At 36.4% G+C, this 15,056-nt stretch overlaps 1 protein-coding gene across 1 annotated transcript; it reads right to left on the bottom strand.

Moving 5' to 3' along the window:
• Positions 1-4,616: 4,616 nt before the first annotated feature.
• On the bottom strand, positions 4,617-13,640 carry LOC127796223 (DNA replication licensing factor MCM2). The gene is made up of 17 exons (XM_052328255.1): positions 13,300-13,640; positions 12,980-13,158; positions 11,590-11,759; positions 11,286-11,472; positions 10,899-11,118; positions 10,603-10,810; positions 10,390-10,524; positions 10,101-10,292; positions 9,784-9,956; positions 9,507-9,695; positions 9,309-9,425; positions 8,863-8,947; positions 8,626-8,781; positions 7,300-7,425; positions 7,004-7,183; positions 5,083-5,244; positions 4,617-4,890 (listed from the first exon to the last, which is right to left on the bottom strand). The coding sequence occupies exons 1-17, from the start codon at positions 13,563-13,565 to the stop codon at positions 4,774-4,776; spliced, it is 2,862 nt and encodes a 953-aa protein (XP_052184215.1). The 5' UTR covers positions 13,566-13,640; the 3' UTR covers positions 4,617-4,773.
• Between the last annotated feature and the right edge of the window lie 1,416 nt (positions 13,641-15,056).

The following is a 15,056-nucleotide window of genomic DNA, read 5'->3' as shown; positions in this document are numbered from 1 at the left end:
ATTTGTTGTTGGCCAAGGGCAAAAGTCGGATATCCCCCGAGAGGCGCTATGCGTGCGCCATCAAGAAAGCTCTCGTGGGGAAGATCGTGAGCCTAAGGGACAGCGGATGTGGTGCTTGCATGAGTTCTATGAGGTTGGGCTGAGGTAACATGGTTAGGGACCTCTCGATAGATGCTATGCGTGCGCCATTGAGAAAGCTCTCATTGGAGAAGGCTGACATGTTCACGAGGCACTTCGGAGTAGTTCTTATTATTTTTCTCATATCTTTTATGCTTGTTCATGCATTGATATAAACTGTTTTGGAGTTCTCACTAGAAGATCCATCTTCTAATTGGACTATATCCCTAGAATATTCAAACGTTTCAGCTTTGACAAGTGACTCAAAGGGAAAGAATAAGTTTAATTTGTTGTCTGTAGCATGTTTAACATATCTTTATTTATGTGCAAACCTATGTATGTTTTAGATATGTTTAAGGCGTTCAGTTATCACTTACGAGAGTTGATGTCCTTGTAATATATTTTGTAAACGTCTTGAATAATTTTATGATAAATAAAGCATTATGGTTGTGAACCATATCAAGTTCGATCTAGCTTCCGCATTTAAAATTTTAACACCTATCTTAGCTATTCGATTATTGGGTTTGTTAAGCTGAGAAGGTGAAAATTAGGGTTTTGGGGATATTGTGTGATGTATGACAACGATTGTGATATGAAAATTTTTTATATTTCCGAAATCCTAAGTTATAACACACTCGAGAAATTTGGGGTGTTACATCCAAGCTTGATTATTTTTAATTTGATAGCTAAAAATGCAAATCAAAAGTACTATCGTGTTCTCAATCATACCCTCTTTGTCACCCATCTTTCAATGTGTCTTCACCTGAGCCTATTTGAATTTTATTTAGGTTTAATGAAGGTTACTCAACGAACTCATTGTGTGAGTTAACCAAATTCAAAATCTCAATACCTTTCAAATTTCTAATCAATTTCCAATAAAAATGAGTCGCATACGTGTTGTAACCTACCTTCTAGGCTAGTTCCCCTAAAAAGTCTTCAAGGAGATTGCCCAGGAGAAGGCAATTGTGCTCGAGAAAAGGCTTTCTCTTGGAAGAGTTCTTCAGGGCCAATCCCCAAAAGACTTATTCTGCGAGAATCACCCGGTCGAGCAATTATCCCTCATAAGTCCTCAGGGAAACCCACCTCCCACATTACATATGTAATACCCGAGAAATTTGGGTTAATTAAAAAGAAGCAATTTATTAGAGAATGGGATTTCAGAGAAAATTGGTATCTGAATAGCCCAAAAAATTGACCAAATCGACTACTGGGAGTGCCCTGGAGCCGAGATGCCAAAGGAAAATGATGTGGCATTAACAAGCACCCCAAGATAGGATTTATGGTGTCGAAAGAAATTGGATCTGGAACAGTTTTCGGTACAGCAAAAATACAGCTGCCAATTAGGCTGCAATACCGAATTGTTATAGACAACCTCCCAAAATGATAACGGAAGCTATAGGAAGCTTCGGTTTGTCGTGTAAAGCAACCCTTCAGAGGTTTCAGGAAGAAACGAGTAGGTTTAAAGCCTAAACGGAGAAACGGGTCTAAGTGCAATTTTCCAAAAGTTGCCCGAGGGGGTCAAAATGGCATTTTTTGCAAAAGTGAAAAAGAGGAAACTGAAAGATTGGAACTTAAGGGGATCAATGGAAATTGAGGAAAGTGTAGGGGTTGTGAGGAAAGGGGCCAAAATGGAAAAATCGAATCTGAGGGGGCGAAACTGCAATTTCAGAAACTCCATAGCCATGGCTTCTGACAGTGGCGCACCATCTCTGGCCGGCCATTTCAGGCAATGGGCTAGCACGAGGGATGGTCGGGGATCTCATAGGAATCATCATGAGCCGCAATCGGGCACCGGGATGGCTAGATTTTTGAAAAATTCCAACCAGATCGCAGCGATAATGTCGCGACCTGCAACTCGTCATTTTGGTCGGGTGAGGTCGATTTCTTCGATCTAGGGGAGGGGAAAATGCTTAAGGAAGTGGGTAAGCCATCCAAGGCCATTTCGAAGCTCGACATTTGCCTATAAATAGAACTCTTGATGGCCAAAATTTTGAGAAGTTGGAGGCTCAAATCAAAGGCTATTTCGAACAAACTGAGGGGTAAGGATAGAGGGCTTTTGTTTCCCATAGGTTGAAGATCATATTTGGAGCATTTGGTGAACAACGGAGCAGAAACGAAGGCAAATCGAAGCCTCGTCGGAACCCTAGGCGGACCGCCTGGCCGAGAGTTCGTGGCCTCCGTTGGCCGGCTTCCGGACCTCATTTGGAGCCCATTCAGGTACCCCTAGGATCGATTATTCATGGTCTTTCTTTTGGTATAGGTTTTTCATTTTTCCGGCATGGCCGTGGCCGAAGAAGACGACCGGCGCGTGGGCCTCACGCGCCAATCTCACTTGCCCTAGCACGCGCCAGCTCGTGTGGGCGCGTGCGGGCTTGGTTTTTCGTGCAATTTTTTTTAAATAACTTAGAAAAATATTTTAGAATTTCCTATGTAAAAATATTTGGAGAAAAATAGGTGTAGGTATTTATTTTGGAATATTAGTGAGAAAAAATTGAAGAAAAATAGAGAAAAAGGCAAGAAAATAGAGGGAAAATAGTGTTTATTGATTTTTTTTGAATAAACATCTTACCTAGGGTGCTTTTGGACTTGAGTTGAACCATTTGGTGCAAATTTCAAAATTTGGCACACAAATCGAGACAATTTGCACGTTTTTCGAGGCATCCCAATTTTTGTGAAAGGTGAGTGATTTTATCCCTATAACTCATATATGATATAATTTCCTTTCTATGCATAATATTTTCACATGTTATGATTATTTTCGTTCATATATTGTTGCATGGGAAAACGTGATATATGCACGACACGAAATTTGTCATATTGAAACTCGTGCATGGGGTTGGGATGTTACCCTAAGAGTGTAGCCGAAATTCCCCTAGGGCAATTAATGGAACAACGTTAGGCTTATCCTGCAAGAGGTTCGGGATTCTGCCTAGGGTTCCATGCCGGGCTGGCGGGTCTGGGAAGTTACATTGTGGGTATATGTTTATAATTGTCCATGTATCATGCATCATTTATTCATATTTATCTAACCCTCACTTAGAAGATTTCATCTTCTGATATTGGTTTATGTCCCTGAAATATTCCACGTTCCAAGCGAGCCAAGTAGTCGGAAGGGCAAGGAAGTAATTGAGGCATGATCGTGGTGAAAATTTTATGGGTCCATGTAGGACTAGAACTATCTATTTTATTTGGATGTATTGTTTAGAAATATAAGTAAACTATACCTTAGGCCCAATTTCTAGTAATCTCCTTTTAATTTTCCTAAATTCCTTACCAGGCCTAATAATTTATCAAATATTTCAAAATTCCTTGTGGAATCTAATTTCAATTGATTTAAAAATAATTTTAATATCTAAAATTCTAATGTACGAGAAATCAATTAATGTTAGCTAAATGAAAAAATATTAAAAAATTTATTTATTGCATAGTTTAAAGGTTGGCGTAAGCAAAAGCTGATTAGAAAACCATGTTGCGAAGGTGTTTAATTAAATATTATAAATAAATGCATGATTAAGTTTTCTCTCCCCGGGAAAGGGCTATTGATTAGTCATGATAAAGTTGTCACGTGGGTTAAAAGGGCAAAAGGGAGGGAAAGTACAAGTAACAGTTATTTTGCTGATTTTATTTATATGAATTGTTCGCTCAATGACAGGTCTAGCTCAAGTACTAGGTCTATTGTCGTTATAAGTGTCCTAAATCTTTCTCTTATGCATGACGCAAATCATTCCCTTTCTTTAAAGAAAAGTTTGGGGTGTTCTTTTATTAGGGTTAATTATAAAAAAAAAAAAGGAATATTACTTGCCTTTTTAATTTTTAGATCAGATTTTTAATTTTTTTAATAATAATATTTAATTTCAATTACATTATCTTCTTATTTAGATATTATCATTAAAACATAACATAGCAAATTGATGCACAACTAATTGGATGATGATAAGGTAACAGAAGTTTTCTCATTAGTTTAACTAATTCTACTTGTATCCATTTTAACTAATTGGATGATAAAGTTTAGTTTAGTTTTTTTTTTTTTTTAAATTTAGCTTTTAGATTAAATTTAAGATGAGATAAATAATAATTTTTGTTACATCATCATCTAGTTAATGACATATGACACAGCTTATCTTTAATATATATATATATATAGTGATTGGCAGACAGCTTATCTTCTACAAAGTCTGAAAAGGCTTTTCATAGTTGCCATAAATTAAAACCCCTAGCAAACCCATCCAATTGCTTGGGTTCATTTCAACTTCCATTAAACCTTTGATGATATGAACAAACTGAGCCAATTTATATTTTCCTTTATAATAATACATACAATAATATGGTGTCGCAAAATAAGGCAGCAGCACAAGAAAACATTATAAAAAGGAAGGAGACATTAATTTAGGCCGCCGTAATCCCGGCCAGAGGGCCATTGACCCTTCCAAGTCTTCTAGTTGTAGTGTTGATTGCAATTAACAACTCAACATATATAGAATCTCCCCCCCCCCCCCCCCCCCCCCCCCCCCCCCAATAAAGACACGAGACGAAACTTGACTTTTGATCACAAATCCCAGGAAAGGAGGAATAATAACGTCTCACTGCTTTTTGATGAAATGTCAGTCAGTCAGTCAGTCACAAGCTTCTTCTCGCTTCAATACAGAATGAAACCATTTACCCTATTATCCGATGCCTTATCACTCCTCTCTCTTTATCCAACTCAAAGTTGGCTTTGTTGAACAGGTTACTGGAGAAGAACGGTTTTAAGTCCGCAATATCATAATCCAGTGCCTGCATTCAAAATGAGAAGGGACATAGATAGACATCAATACCAACAAATGTCAAAAATAGACCATGGGGATAAGAGTTCTTATTTTGTTTATCTTCGTATGTGCAGGTGGGTGGTAACCCCATGGAAAAATTTTCCAACCATAATTTAATAATAATTGGTAAAAATACTTGATAGCATGAAAATTGGTGCACCTTGCTTTGCAATTCCTCCACTTTCACATCAATGTGGGTAAGATCTGACGTAGAGCCAGAAACAATTTCTTCGAAATGCAGGGCGTCCCTCACAAGGCCTCTCAGGAGGTGGAGGATTAATTCATTGAAATCCTTCTTGAAAGTCATATACTTCCTGAAGCTCTGTAAAAGAATTCACAAATATCAATACATTCTCCCATATGTGCACTATTGTACAGCTAACAAGGTTTCTTTGGCAAACCATGATTGCTTAACGTCTACAACTTCAAAACGTCCCATATATACAAAAGTGGACTTGTAGATGAAGCTCGCCCAAAGTGATAGCTTAATTACACAATCAAACTCAGGAAAAAAAAACAAAGGAAATAAAAATTTAGCTCTGAATAGATAGCAGTGGAAAAAAGGCATGCAAGTTACTTTCAGCAAACTAAAATAAATGCTCTTCTATATTCAGCCCCAAACCAGTTGGTTTAAATTTTAGTGTCTTAACATGTTTGTATTGCGAACTGTTGCTATGCATATTTTATTGGATGTCCACATGTTGAAGATGGCTCTCATCCAATTGTGCCAAATCCTTGGGCATGATAAGCGGTGGTTATCCAGTGTTAACTTGGTTAAACTTGAGAGTTTGAGACTACACAGCAGTCAGAAGTAGAAAATTCTTTACTCCTGCTTTGTGCTTTCAATCAACACTAGATGTCTGTTGATATTTCTTAAGTTGTGTATGCGATCGTGAATTTTTGGCTTTTGAGGTTATGTTTTGTAATTCATGAACTTTCTACTATGTAGCTTAAATTTTCTTATAATACAATATTACATAATTAATTACCTTTTTCTTTTTGGCTGATTCAAATTCAATGAAAATGAATTAAAAATATCAAAAGAACAAACACCATAAAATTAACAGGCAGAATTCTTCACTCCCAAGGAATATCCTCATCATTCCAAAGCCCAAGAGAACTTTCCGAATGCCCAACTAGCAAGTTCATGAGAAATTCTGTTTCACTTGTGATGTAAAAACTACAATATTCCATATCAAATGATCATTCATATGAGTTTGGACTTCTGCTATACAAGATTGAATATCCCAATGGATTTCATTTACAAGTTTTGACCAGGCCTTACAATCGCAAGAGCATCAGACTCAAATATGACCATACTCCAACCTCTAATTTTTACCCAAGACATGGCACATCTGGCTATGAATTAGTTTACCTTCGTATTTGAGATGATGTCTAAAGTTCTTAACTAAGTAGGATCTTCCCTGTTGAAATCAGGGTTGGTTTTCCTTCAGTACCTTTGGTGGATTATGAAATTTTTGAGACATGATGTGAATATTACATTTTATGCACTTAACTACAGGATATAATTTGGCATATCTCAACATGCCAATATTCTTATTTTTTGCTACCTGTGTTTTCATTCGTCCCATACTTTTTGCTGACCCCAATGCATGTGAATACTAACAGATTAATACCTTAAAAACTTGTGTAAACATTTAGCATTTTTAGAAATAAATTAAGATAGCTCAAACCCTCAATGTTGTTTAACAAGAAACAGGTCCAGTCAGAGTAACTCAAAGTTTGGGGATGGTACAGGAAATAACAGCCTGTAACTTGCACAAGGCCTGAAATTTTCATAGGAAACAGCCTTGTTTGTTAGAAAAGGTGGACAAACAGATTTGGTCTATTTTATTGAAATTCCTATGGGGGTGACAAACAAGATTGGTAGGTATACTTTAATATGTTTGGGGGTTACAATAATAATAATAATAATGATGATGAAGCAAAATCGTTGAACAAACCAAGTGCAGAAATGAAACATTATATTAGAAAATGTAGTTCACAGACGACGTAGTCTTGAATGATATGACAGAGACCAGATAGAAAGTTCAAATGACAAGTATTTGATCAATTGGTACCTTTTGCAAAGCTTTCTGAACCCCAAATTTCTGTGTGGAGATAAATGAGTCAAGCAGGACTCGTATTGCCATGTCCACATCCACTTGAGTAACATGCTGTCTGAGGTGCATTCTTGCATGTGATTCAGACATCCGAATCACTGATTCTATATGCCTCACTGCTATGGGAACTCCTTGCCCCTACCATCCATGGATAAAAGTTAAAAGCATGCATTATGAGTTGATAGAGTGCACAAATCCATCAATACAGCAAGAAGCACAAGAACTGAAAAAAACAAAAAACAAAAGAATCTAACCAAGGATTTGCTTCGTAGTTCAGGATAAACTAGTGTTAGCTTTTCCAGGTCCGCATCATGCAACCTTGGAAAGACGTTTAACTTGGCATAGGTTATGTACTTCTTCAGCAAGTCTTGAGGGAGTATCTGAGGAATTTAACCATATAGAGCAAATAAATCACAGTACAAAATTCAAGGACTTGTAGAAAACAGATTTATTTTCAAAAAAAGTAAGCATGCTTAAATGAGAAAATTTACTAAATAGGAAAGAAAAAAAACCTTTTTTTTAGCATTCCAAACATTAAAAAAGGGTGTTTTACAAACCTATATTTTGAGATGTCTTCCACTACTTTCACAAAAGGGGTGATTTCTCCATGATTTTCAAATGAAAAACAGTAGTTTCTAGTTTAACCAAAATCAATATTAATTATAGTTATACTAGTATCACCATGAATAGTAAAAATATGAATATTAAAACTGACTGATAATGATATACTAGCATTAATATATAATGACAACAATATAAATTATATAATTACTAATATCATAAAATATTATCAGTAATATGATATTACATTATATAAGAACATTTAGTTTACTGATATCATAATATTACATTTACTAACATCACCACTGTGCTACTATAACTTGTGCAATAATACTAATAACAATGATAATATGCAAAGACAAATTTATCAGGAAAAATTAATTGAGTCATGCCATATACTCTTAAATTATTTGTAAATTTATAACTTCATGTTTTAGAGTTTACAATATTTGCAATCCAAAAGAATAGTTTAATTAATGTATATGATTATAAATTGACTAGTAATTTACCTAAATTGGTAAATATTCAAATAATAATAGATAACAAAACGATAGTAAGAATATTTTGAATATATTTTTCGTTTTGCTAAATTCGGTGCATGTAAAAACATAAAAAGACTTTCTACTAAAGAAAAAAAGAAAAGAAAAATGGAGATGAAGATATAAAGTAAAGATGAAAATTAGAAAATATTTTCTATGTCTAGAAAAGTGCTGAAGCATTCTCAAAGCAATCAGTTATCGGCTGTAGTATGGACTCAGGCTCAGTTGGCATGGAAGAGACTTCAATATCTACCTAGGAATTGCCCATGGATAAGAAAACAACCAGTTTGAACACATTTTTTAGTTGTTAATAAGAAAATAATTTTTCTTAACAATGGGGTGTCTTTTTTAAAGTTCCTGATAAAAGAAAGAGTAGAGGGAAGATAAAACCTAAAGATTAAAATTAGAGAATATTTTCTACAAACTCAACAGGGACTCAAGCATTAGCAAAACAATCAGCTTAAGGCCTGTAGTACAGACCTCAGTGTCAGTCGGTATGTTGGTGACTTCATCCATTTCGTCCTGGGAACAGCCGATGGACTTATCATCTATGTAACCACCTTTGGGTTGAGACTTGAAATGACTATCAACCACAAACTTTGCAAGCATCTCATCCTTGACTGGATCAACTGCATCCTGCAAACAACCATATCCTTAGCTGTTAGACTTATCTCCTGCAAGAACTTCCAGAAGAAATATGTTGGATAAGAAAACAACCTTAACAACACAAAGGATATCAAAACGTGAAACGATTGGATCTGTCAATTCAACATTTTGGGAAAATGTCTTTGAGGAATCATATCTGAAAGACAGCAATTTCAGTTAGAATCACAAGTAAGATGGGGAAACAATGACGAAAAAATATGAAGAAAGGGACAAAATCATATAATTGGTCGATGGGCATCCAATGTAATTAAAATAATCAACAGAATAGTGTTCGGTGGCAGGAAGATTACAACCGAGGACTTGTGCTTCTACTCTCTTTTCTTCTTTTCTTCTTTTCTTTTTTTTTTTTTTTTTTTTTTTGACAGGGGGACAAGTTTTGGGGAGGGGGTTGTTTATCATCCAATGAGATAACAAATATGAAGCAACAATGGGTATAGGCAACAGGTTTAGAATACTAATTACTGCCAAATTCAAATAATTTAACATAGCTAGCATACCTTCCACCAATAGGATTTGCAGCAGCAATGACAGAGCACCTAGCCTGGAGAGAAGTAACAATCCCTGCTTTTGATATGCTAATACTCTGCTGCTCCATTGCTTCATGGATGCTTACCCTGATGAATAAATGATGTCCAAAATCAAATAAAAATGTTGTAGAAAAGTAAATGCATAGCCAGCAGTACAAACTTACTTACCTGTCCTGATCATTCATCTTGTCAAACTCATCGATGAGGCAGATACCTTTATCAGCAAGTACAAGGGCCCCTCCTTCAAGTGTCCACTCCCGTGTGACTGGGTCCTTGTGCACTGCTGCTGTCAGCCCAACTGCAGAAGCTCCTTTCCCAGTTGTATAAACAGCTCTATTGCCAGTCTTTTCAACATACCTTGAACAAAAGAGATCAAACAATTAAAAACAAGATCACCATTGAAAAAGACCAACTTATTTCATATATGAACTGGATTATCTCTTACTTTAGAAACTGAGACTTAGCAGTTCCTGGATCACCTAGCAGGAGTACATTTATGTCCCCTCGCAACCGATGTTTCCCTTCAACATTTTTCTCTTGACCTCCAAACATTGCAAGAGCAATTGCAGTTTTTATGTCCTCGTGACCATAGATTGAGGGGGCAATGGACTTGATAATCTGAGATTTGGTTACAAATACTTCAGTTCAAATTTTCACCAAGAAAAATTTCATATCTTAATTTCAGTAAGTAATCTTCTCAAAAAGACGTGCAATGACATTAAAACAGTCAGGTAGCCTCAAAACAAATATCCAGTAAGACACCTTTTCACCAATATTTGGATCCTTAGCCAATTTTTCAATTTCTTCTTTGTCCTCCTCTGTAAGTTTGTAAGCAGAAAAGCAGTCTTGCTTCTTCGTGACATAATTTGCCTCAACCACTGTGGCAAAAACAGGGAATCCATTTTTTGTATTCAAAGACAAGTCAAAGTTGTTTGTGTAAATGCCAGTCACCTCCTGAAAAAAGTAAATGGGAAAAGGAACAACATATCAGGACACAATCACTAATCCACACCAAAAGAGAAGCTTTATAACTTGGATATGAGAGCATTACAATCTCTTCCCCAGGTCGAGCACAGTCAATTAGATCATTCAACAGTATGACCTCCTTGTATCTAGGAAGTCGTCCTGGGGGCACAATTCCTGGGCTCTCTTGGAGAGTGAGTTTCTGATAGTTCCTGTATACTGTCTGCAGAAAGAAAGCAACGACAAATGTCAAATTTCCTAATTGTAACTCATGAAAGCTGCATATGTGAGAAGTTTTTACCTGCTCAATATTGACAGTAAATGGTCCTTTTGATTGGCATTCAGGGCAAGAACCAACCTTGACCTCAGAATATGAGTTCTGGAAAAATGGACCAAGAATCATGCCACATTTGTTGCAATCATACTTCACCTGCTGCAACTGGGGGAACACTCCAGAACGTCGAGTAACTACTCCCCCTATACGAATCATGGTGTTCAAGTGGATCTGCCTGAAAAGCAGCAAGGCAAAGATGTAGACAGTAAAAATATGCAAATTATCATGACCAACTGTTACTATTTGTGGATCTTCCATGTTACCTTATATTGCGTATCTGATCATAAACTGGTAAATTCGTGATGCGAACATAGATCTTTTGATGGATTTGTTTATACTTTGGGTGTAAATCAAATACAACATTTTTAGCAACTTCTTCCATAACTTCAAGGACAGACTGAGGGGCATCAGCTAGCCAGATCGCGATATTGGGATGGACATAAATGAATTGTTTGTAATCAATCTCCAAACTGCACTTATTAGCTGCCAACCAAAGCAAGCAACAGACAAAAGAGTAAATTTAATGCATTTTCTCTAGGGAATGGATGCGCGCACTGGTTAGCAAACACAATAAGAACAGAAAAACAATAATCAAAATTATTAATCCAAAAGCTTTCGAGTTAAAAACTACATTAAAAAGAAACATTTACCTAACACCATCTCATTTATCTGTCGCACGTAGACAATATCTTCATCATTATTTGACTTGTGATATGTTAGCAAGAACTCCTTAAATTTCTTGGCAATGAAGCGACGCACTTCATCCCTAGTAACCCACTCCCTGAGTGTTCCCTGGACTCTATACATCTCAAATTCACCTTCATCTTCGTTTTCATCCTACAAAAGATGTACCACAAGTCTTGAGTTTGGGACCCTGATTCTTTCCAAAATTTCATGTGACCAACCATCAAAGTGAGCAGAACTTTCATGACAACAGACAAGAAGAATTATTACCTCATATGGTTCATAATCAGTCTGATCAGTCATGGGCACATCCTCTCTCGAATGTTCCCGCTGTGATCTTCCTGGGGAACTTTGCATTGCATCAGTATCGTCAAAACTTCTGGGAGGCCTAAAATTAGCTCTAGACCTTTTTGAAGGCCTATAACTATCATCATCTGTATCTGCAACCAAATTGCAATGTTTAGCATTATTGTAACTTCATCTTCTTCCATCCTATACTCACCATGTAACTTACAATCTTCAAATATAAAGTTCAAAACATGTTCATACTATGTAGTGATGGGGATTTTCCCCATCATAAAATATATTACGATAGGTAGGAGAGAAAATCTAGTTCTTCCTAATTAAAAGAAAAAAAAAAAAAAGAGGTTCTAAATTTCTAATATATCTCGTAAGCTCAATCAGCTCACCTTAGAAAAAAAATTGCAAGCACAACCCTGACTTTAAGTGCTATGCAAATTCAACAGTCCCACAATTGCAGGATGAGAGAACATTTACAAAGAGATTTCTTTAAAATGGTAGAGTGGGAATGTATTATATTAGAACAATTTTTACCAAGTTAAAATTTTAAATTAAAATGCATGAAGAATATTCTTACAGTATACGTATAGATATATTTATGGCCATTAAGCAAATTTCAGTTCCATATGGAATTAACTTTCATATTGTTTGGGTCAAGAGTTAAGACACACAATCACAATGGGCTCACCACAAGCAGGGTGAGACGTATCAAATCCTTACACTGAGGAATATTGGTAGGGTATAACAGTAAACAGAGCATTTAAGTCTAGAAAATCCCACAGTGTGAATGGTGCAGGCAGAAAAGAACTGAAGATTCATTAGGCAAATATAGACCCAAAAAAAATGTGCAACTTTTATTAAACTGCAGTAATATTTGCAATCATGAATATGACATGGAAATTCACCAGAAGGTCCAATGACAAAATTTAATGATTACATATGCAAATGATACAACATTTTTTAATGGCTGTCCCTCATCTTTTAATGGCATGCGCATTAGGCTCCAAAGACATTTAGTTGCTGGTACTAGAGACTACTCACATCCGCCTTTCTGTTATGTCTAGATCTATGATTTGTTTAAGGAAAGAAAACTGGAGATCCATTCTTTAACCAATAGCTATTAGTTTTCTTGTCACTTCCAAAACCCAAACAAAAAAGAAGAATAAGAAAGGAGTTATTTCTTTTTCCACTGCCTTTCTGTCCGTAGATCCAAGGTCAAACATAGGATTATGTTCAGCTGAATTCACAAGTTAAGAAGAAGTCTGATGGCCTTGATGAAGAATATTTGTAAAGTAAAAAATAAAATTGCCACAACATAGCCAAACCTTGAGAGAAAACATAAGACAATGAGGGAGGTTACCTTGGTCGTGGAGAAGCTGGGGAAGCTTGCGCTGAGACGTTCGACCATCCCTGGTGTCGAGTTCAATCTCGGCGGCCCTTCGATCAGCCATGATCTGATCCAAATCCCTCTCGTCTTCGAGGGAGTCGTCAAGCCCCACTGATTCATACTGATCGTGCTCATCCATCCTCCGGTAATCGCTACATTGTTTTTATTTTCCGGTTCATTCAGAGAGAAATCAATTAATTATATACATGTATATGTATGTGCGGAAATAGGCATATGCATACAGGTGAAGGGTGGAAGGAGAAACAGAACAGGAAAAAAGAGAAGATACATACTCCATGTAGTTGTCGTTGAAAAGGTCCTCTCCTTCCTCCTCCTCATGGTCAGGTCCGTCTTGGGGCTCATCATCTTGGATAATGCGGGGATCAACAGCAGCCTCGTCGTCGTCCTCATCGGAGTAGTTTTCAGAAGTGCGGCTGGTATTGGGTGGAAGTTGATCGGTGTTGAAACCAGCAGAGGTTGGCGAATCGGGAGTCGAGGGGGGAAGATTTCCATGTTCGCCGGCGGAGGAAGAGGACGGCGGCTCGCCGTCACCATCCATGGCACTGTTTTGCTTTCTTCTTTCCTCAATTCAAGATGAATGAAGTGTTTGGTAATTAGGGCAAATGCGGCTGCTCTGCCTCGGCACCCCTTTTTTGTTCTCTTCGATTTTTGGCGGGAAGTTTTCGCGCCAACATGACACGTACACGTGGCAATTAGCCTCTCCTCGAGGTTTAACCCATACTTCATTTAATAAATTTTATGAATTTTAACAAAATTAATTTAAAGCAAACATTTATAATTTAATTAACTTTAATTATGAAAAATTAAATTAGATTAAGTTGGTTTCTCACGTTGGCAATCTTATAAAGCCCCTCTTAATTATTATTTATGATAAAGTTAGAGAATTTGCACAAATAGATTTTGTTGAACTGGTGTGATGGTTGATCAATTTTTCTTTTTGTTCTTCTTGCTTCTTTTTGAGTTAACCTACTACACATATAGAGAGTTAGAGAAATTATTCGAGATTCTTGAAATTATTTTTCAATGTTTAAGTTAGATAAAAAAATCTTTTAGGAAAGCCTGAATAGTTGCTATTATGTCGAAATGTCTTAGTACTAATTTCTCTCTTATTTAATTATCGATGTAGTTTTGTTATATGTATATGCATTTTGTATAAGTTAGTAGTATGCATTTTCCCATTCTATCCCTTTACCTTTTTATAGTACATAACCTCGCCTAATATGACAAGTATTCCACCCCCACCTTCATAAGTTTCTCAATTTCGAAATTCAAAATTTAAACAAATAAAGTAAACAATTTCGACGTTAGTCTTTCCTACACTTAAATCTTCATCTACTCAATTATTACCATTCCTAATTTAAATTTCACAATTACGACCATATATTTCCCATAAAGGACTCCTTGATATTTATCGTCTTAATACTAGCTATATGTGTTCATCTTCATGTTTTCTCACACATGCACTAAAAGGCGCTTACACTAAGCTAACACTGTAAGAGATTCTTGAGGTTTTTCGAAAATATTTTTTAAAACCATATAAATATAGCAAAAAGGTAGGGAATTCTCTTGTTAATTCAGTAGTTTCAACCATGTGTATACAATTTTCATTCAAAATGAAAAGCCACAAGAGTAAACTTTACCTTATGGACAGATGTAGACCTCGATTGTTCCTTTGAGTTTTGAGTTGGACGCTTTAGTCCTCTTTCAAAAGTTGCCTTGTACATCTTTCATGGATGGCCTCTTTCTCTTAGCTGATCGAGCCTATTTCACAAATGTTAAAGTCCAAAAGTCAATCAACACCAATGTAGCAAAGGTGATGAAAAGATGGCTATGGTTCTTATGGAAAGGAAGAGCTCATCTAATGAGCAAGGGTCAAGGATGGAGAAGAAGATAACAACAAGAAGTGAGGCAAGCTAATAGAAGATTGTAGTAATGAAGAAGAAGAAGACAGCAAGCAAAACGTTCTCTTTTGATGATTGTTGAAAGAGAATGTCTTCCCCCCCCCCCCCCCCCCCCCCTTTTAAAATTT

This window comes from Diospyros lotus, chromosome 3 (assembly GCF_014633365.1).
Source record: "Diospyros lotus cultivar Yz01 chromosome 3, ASM1463336v1, whole genome shotgun sequence".
Lineage (NCBI taxonomy): Eukaryota > Viridiplantae > Streptophyta > Magnoliopsida > Ericales > Ebenaceae > Diospyros > Diospyros lotus.
Note: the sequence above shows the minus strand (reverse complement) of the source record. Positions and strands in the feature narration are given on the sequence as shown.

Bases quoted from the DNA above. Each gene is read 5' to 3' on its own strand.
- LOC127796223 (XM_052328255.1), bottom strand. From the start codon at position 13,565: ATGGATGGTGACGGCGAGCCGCCGTCCTCTTCCTCCGCCGGCGAACAT. The intron at 11,473-11,589 runs GTAATAATTCTT...CATCTTTTGTAG, and splicing joins CTGATTATGAACCATATGAG to GATGAAAACGAAGATGAAGG. The intron at 7,184-7,299 runs GTTAGATTCTTT...CATGGATGGTAG, and splicing joins AACTACGAAGCAAATCCTTG to GGGCAAGGAGTTCCCATAGC.